Here is a 5,510-nt window from a genome sequence, read left to right as displayed (position 1 = left end):
TTTGGAGGGGCCCCATATATAGCTGTGAATTGTTGCAAAAGGACGGGATGGTTGGTATGAAGTGAGATGATACGAACTACGAGAATGTTTAGCGAACTCACACATTTTACACTGAATGGAACTGAAATTTTTATTAAGAAATAATGAAGGAAATGGTCTTTTGAGATACATGAAATTTGGATGACCTAATCTAAGGTGATTGAGCATGATCTCTTTGTGTTGAGGCGATGATTGAGCCATCTTGCATTGGAGAAAGACATCGGACAGATGTAACAACCAATAACGAGAACCATGGCTACAAACTTAAAAAATTATGAACTTTTGAGTGTGGCTCAATAACAACTCAAAATTATTTTTCTAGCGATTCTCGAGAGTTGTTCAATAATCTTATTAAATTTTGTTTAGCATATAGTTTTGAAAAATGTCTATACTACATTGCTTTGTAAAACGTACATCAACGAGTGCATATTGGCTATTTTCGTATGTGAAAAGGAGTATCAATAACGAATTTATAAAGCTCAATATAATTAAGTAGAAAAACATTGATGTTTTGAATCTATACAAAAATAAAAAAGAATTCTATAGCATGATTTGAGAAATTGATTTTAGCTTAGTTTGCACATGCATTGTGGGCAACGAGGTTGTCGATAAATGCTTCGACCAAGACGCCTCATACGCACTCTTTGGCCTTCTTCGATCATCTTCTTAACTCTCTCCTCAAAACTTTTCCACGGGATGGTCTCATTTTCGGACAAAATTGAAGCAAGTCTCTTCTTGTTGGGCCTCAAATTGGGGGCTTTGCCGTTGCCAAAGTATGTTCGAAATCCCGACACCAAAGATGACAATTGGCTCCCGGAATCGGTCATCGCAAACACATCCGACGTGGCACAGGCAATGAAGTCCAGTGCAGCCATCTATATCACCAACAAATTTTTCAGGTCATTATCATCTTTTTTGTGTACCTAATATTTTAATTTTTAATATCTTTTATCAGCGGAAAATTTTAATATTCGTTGTACGTGAAAAAAAGGGTATGAGTAAAAATACATGCAACTATAAGTATAATAGTAATGCACAGTATTGAATATCTATTAAAATGACTAATATGTTTTATCTTTAGGCATAAATTATTCTCTCTCACAAAACTTTACTTTTGACACTCTTTGGATAAAGGTAAAATTTTATTAAAAAACATTTTTTAATAAAATTTTGAACTCTATTATTGAAGAATAAGCTGAATTTTATCAGATTTTATCGGATTTTATCTTTCATCTGATGAAATTTAAGGACAACATCAACTTTCTTTTGCCCCTTAAATTCTAATTTTAAAAGTTTGAATCCAATGACTTCCTATGAAATTTATATTGTTAAAAAAAATAAAGATAAGGGAATTTTGATAGTTTATAGTTATATTCTTGATTTATGATAGAGATATCGATTCAATTGGCTACAAGCCATACTAATTTTTATTATTTATATGTTTCTGTTTTATGATTTATAACAGACGATACAGTTCAGAGACTAACTTCGCCGTTTAATTTCTTTAGGGGCAAACTGAAACAATGAATTTAGTTCAAGGGAAAAACGTAACTTATCCCAATTAATAACTTTTAAATATTAAAAAGATCATTAGAGAAATATAATGCTCAAAATGCATGTGGGAGATACAGCCTGAATGTGCTGTTCTCTCTCGGTGTCGGCACTTTTACTTATGGTTATTTTTGGATTTTAATCGACCAGACATTACAAATCATTGGCTAATAATGTTATGGCAATGATAACATTGTTGTAAAAGGAAAGACATACCTGGGAAGAGAAATTGAGAAAAGGTGCTAGTTCAGAAGGCGTGAGGAGAGACTCTTTTGTGACCAAATTAGGGAAAAGGTTGGTGAATGAAGCCATTCTGGATTCACCACCGTATACGTGGGACCCGGCTAGATATATGTATGTCCTGCTCTTGAACCCGAGCCCAGCCAAAACTAGCCCTGCTTCTTCTGGTGTCAACGGACACTTTCCTAGCACTCTCAACTCCTTTGGAGACACTTGTCTGAAATAAATTAATAAATAAAAAAACTTTAGTAAATTAAGGCTCACATATGTAAAATGCGAGAGAAAAGAGGAAATTACACAAGAAAACGAGTACTTTGAGCTCTTCAGGCGCTCGACGAGCAGTGGAAAATGGAGTTCTCTGTAGGCTTTGAGATCGTTTCTCTCGGCGTCATCGCCCCCGAATTCACATAAGGAATAAGCGACCATGTCGATTTCGAATCTCAAGTGTAGTGCGAGGTATTTGGACGGCCTGTGTTGTACGTTTAGAGGTAACTTGGGAATGAAGTTTCCGAGCAATTGTCTGTCTAATTCACTGCACGCAGCTTCGTAGTTTCTTATCCTTCTGACCAATATTGATCCGACGTTTTGGATTTTGGGGACGAACTTTAGCGCGTGGAAATTGCACTTGCATCTGAGTTTCTGAAGTTTCAAAGACGCCGATGAGTGCTAATTCCATGAAGAGTCGAGAAAGCTCGTTATTACTTGCGTTCTAAGTAAATGAAATGATCACCTGAAGCTCAAAGGGCAGAGGGTCAAAGCCGAGCCGATTTCCGTATCCCAAAAAGTGAACAACTTTATTGCGCAAGAGAAGAGGAAGCACAGTTTTGATGTAGTCCGCGGTTTTTGCCTCTTTCGGAATATCTGAATCAGTGATCTAGAAAAAAAGGGAAGATAATAAAGGTAAGTTTTTTTTTTTAATATTTATTTTCTTTGTAGATTTAGAATTGAAATAGATAGGATGACATACAAGACTACCGATTCCATCGATGTCTAGAGATTTCAGATCGGAGGGAAGATCCTTTACTACGTCTATTTCATCACTCATCACTTTTATGAAGTGCTTTTCTTGGTAGATGTCACCGAATTGGCTATGCCAAAACCATTAAAAAAAATAGAGCAACATGAGTACGGAAAAATTATCCGTCCCTTGACTAAAATAAAAGGGTTTGGAAACTGAAGAATATTACAATAAAGTCCATAAACCTCGGATCCTTCCATACGTTGCTGTAAAGAAATCTTGGAAGCACAAGTGTAGCGTTTAGAAGCGATGCCACGGCAACGGCGTTGCAAATCTGCAAGCAGTCGCAACATCTCGGTCACCCTAGTTTTAGACAAAGTAAATTAGCTTTACAATAATAAATGATATCTTATCTCTCAAGCAAGTACTTCTTGAACAAGCCTTACCGCAACGCGCTGCTGGTTTAGGCCACCATTTGCGCTGACTAATATGTAGCCATTGTTTTTATTAGCTCTTCCTGTTAGAATAAGATGACAATTAATCAAATTTTCCCAATTAAAAAAAAAAATTGTCACATGTTTTCTTTACTCAAATACCGGGATTCGTTGCAAGTTTTCTATCAGCACAGGGTTTCCATAAAGACGCTTGTCGATAAGGCTCTTCCCAGTAATTTGAGGACTCTTGTTTGAACTCCTTCTAGAAAATAAATTAACATTATTTGTACCTCAAAATGAAATGATTTAAATGAGGAGTGACGTTATAAATGAGAAGGCTATGAAATCAAACCTCTACAAGCTCATTAGAAGCCATGTTGAGAAGCCGGTTGTACATAATGACCGACGAATTTTCACTCTCTGTATAGACCTTAATGTTTTGTTCCTATCGAGAGAAAAATAAATGAAGAATATTATCTAGTACTTGGACATTGTAATAGTTCCCACCGAAATGTATGAACATTTGAAAAAAGTCACTTTTGTACCTTGTTCTCGCTTGAAGTTCTCCGAAGATATACGGGATCGAATATCGACACCATGAGAGAATCGAGAAGGAAAAGAAACCCCATAAGCAGAAAGGTCAAAGCGATTGGCTTGAGGTGTTTTCGGAGCCAAACATTCTTCCTTGATACATGGTTGCCCTTAAGAGCTCCGTATTTCGAAGAGATATCGTTCTTCTTAAAGCCATGAAACGGCGCGGGTTTTGAATTCAAATAATAATAACTATCACCCACCAAGGGTCTTCTACCGATTGGTGGGTCGTAATTCCCATCCTCGTTCTTCGCCTCGGGGCGTGGACTTCTCGGTGACCCTTGCTTTCCCATTTCACTGCTTTTCGACTCTGATAAAAATATTCAAAGAAAGCAAAAAAAAAAAAAAAAAAAAAAAACAGAGCGGTTCTTATCAATGTGTAAAAAAGAGCTCTTAGGTGTGGTGCCTCAAAGTCTGCACAAATATTGGATTCAGAACAAAGCGAATAAGTACTTGAAAGTGAGGCGTGAAAACTTAAACTCAGGTATAATTTTTTTTCTTTCAGTGTTTTTTTGTGTGTGCGTGTGTGTATTTTTTTTTTCAGAAACATATGCCTTGTTGAAGAAGAAATAGAATATTGTATGAAAAAATGCCTAGAAGCTGCATTTCACCAACCGAAGATAGAAAAGCTGTTCGATAAAAAAAAAAAAAAAAAAAAAAAAAAAGAAAAGAGAAAGTTGGTTTTGGGCTATATTACACGTATGTCTTTTTCGTTGAAACTTTTATATAAATATATATTTTGTAATAGCTTGACAATGGCGGGTCATTTCAACAAACTGAAGGAAGAAGGTCTGTAGGTGGAAAAGCCGTTGGGACTTCTCCTTCAGACGTAATAAATAAAACAAATTAAAAATAAAAGTTATAGTCTCCCACATTGACCTTGGCTGCACGCTATGATTAAAAAGTAATATCGGTATCCCTTATAAGTTTTTGAGAAATTACCCCATTTGTCACTAATTTCGTAATATTTTCCTATTTTCCACCAAAAGATTAATTTTTTCCAAAATGCCACCGAGATGTCAACATTGTTGACATCTATGTCAACAATGTTAACATCTCATAGTGAAGGGCAAAAATAGATGCCAACATTGTTGACATAGATAGTGGTATTTTGGGAAAACTTAGTCTTTTGGTGGAAAATGAGAAAATGTTATGAAATTGGTGGCAAATGGGGCAATTTCTCATTACTAAAATGTGAGATATGAGGATGACAATTTTACCCATATACTTACGTACCCCCAAGACCGTACTCACTACGGATAGAGTCTTAGTCGCATAAATGGATAATGGATAAAATACGGATATTACCCATTAAAAATTATGTGGTTATGGGTAGAATATAATTTTTAAATACCTTACCTAAGACCCTACGCATACCCTATCCGCTTAAAATTATTAATATATTTATAAATTTTTAAGCAAATTTAGTATACGCATTTATTAATTGATGATGTGGTGTTTCAGCCAAAAATTTTGTGTCAAAAATAAATCTGTCTGCTAAGAATAACCAACGTGTGTTTTATTTTTTAGAAATATTTCAAAAGAGTAAGTCAACTGTGACGATCTTGTACAATAATTGCTTGTTTTTTAGAATAACATAAACATATTTCTTCTTAATTACACGTCGATTTTCCAAGGTAATTGTCATATTCAAAATTCAAAAACTTTCGGCAAGCACGATTGGAAGCCGAAGGTCC

The 5,510-nt window shown here is 35.4% G+C and overlaps 1 protein-coding gene across 1 annotated transcript; it reads right to left on the bottom strand.

The window, feature by feature from the left end:
* Positions 1–506: 506 nt before the first annotated feature.
* Positions 507–4,309, bottom strand: LOC149406945 (O-fucosyltransferase family protein). Its single transcript, XM_089610093.1, has 10 exons — positions 3,768–4,309; positions 3,575–3,667; positions 3,385–3,484; positions 3,235–3,305; positions 3,034–3,122; positions 2,798–2,918; positions 2,561–2,704; positions 2,144–2,469; positions 1,807–2,047; positions 507–914 (listed from the first exon to the last, which is right to left on the bottom strand). The coding sequence occupies exons 1-10, from the start codon at positions 4,104–4,106 to the stop codon at positions 606–608; spliced, it is 1,833 nt and encodes a 610-aa protein (XP_089466219.1). The 5' UTR covers positions 4,107–4,309; the 3' UTR covers positions 507–605.
* Positions 4,310–5,510: the final 1,201 nt, after the last annotated feature.

The sequence above is a fragment of the Urtica dioica genome, chromosome 1 (assembly GCF_054948205.1).
Source record: "Urtica dioica subsp. dioica isolate 48M chromosome 1, U.dioica_male_clone48M_v1_H2, whole genome shotgun sequence".
In the NCBI taxonomy this organism is placed as follows: Eukaryota; Viridiplantae; Streptophyta; class Magnoliopsida; order Rosales; family Urticaceae; genus Urtica; species Urtica dioica.
Note: the sequence above shows the minus strand (reverse complement) of the source record. Positions and strands in the feature narration are given on the sequence as shown.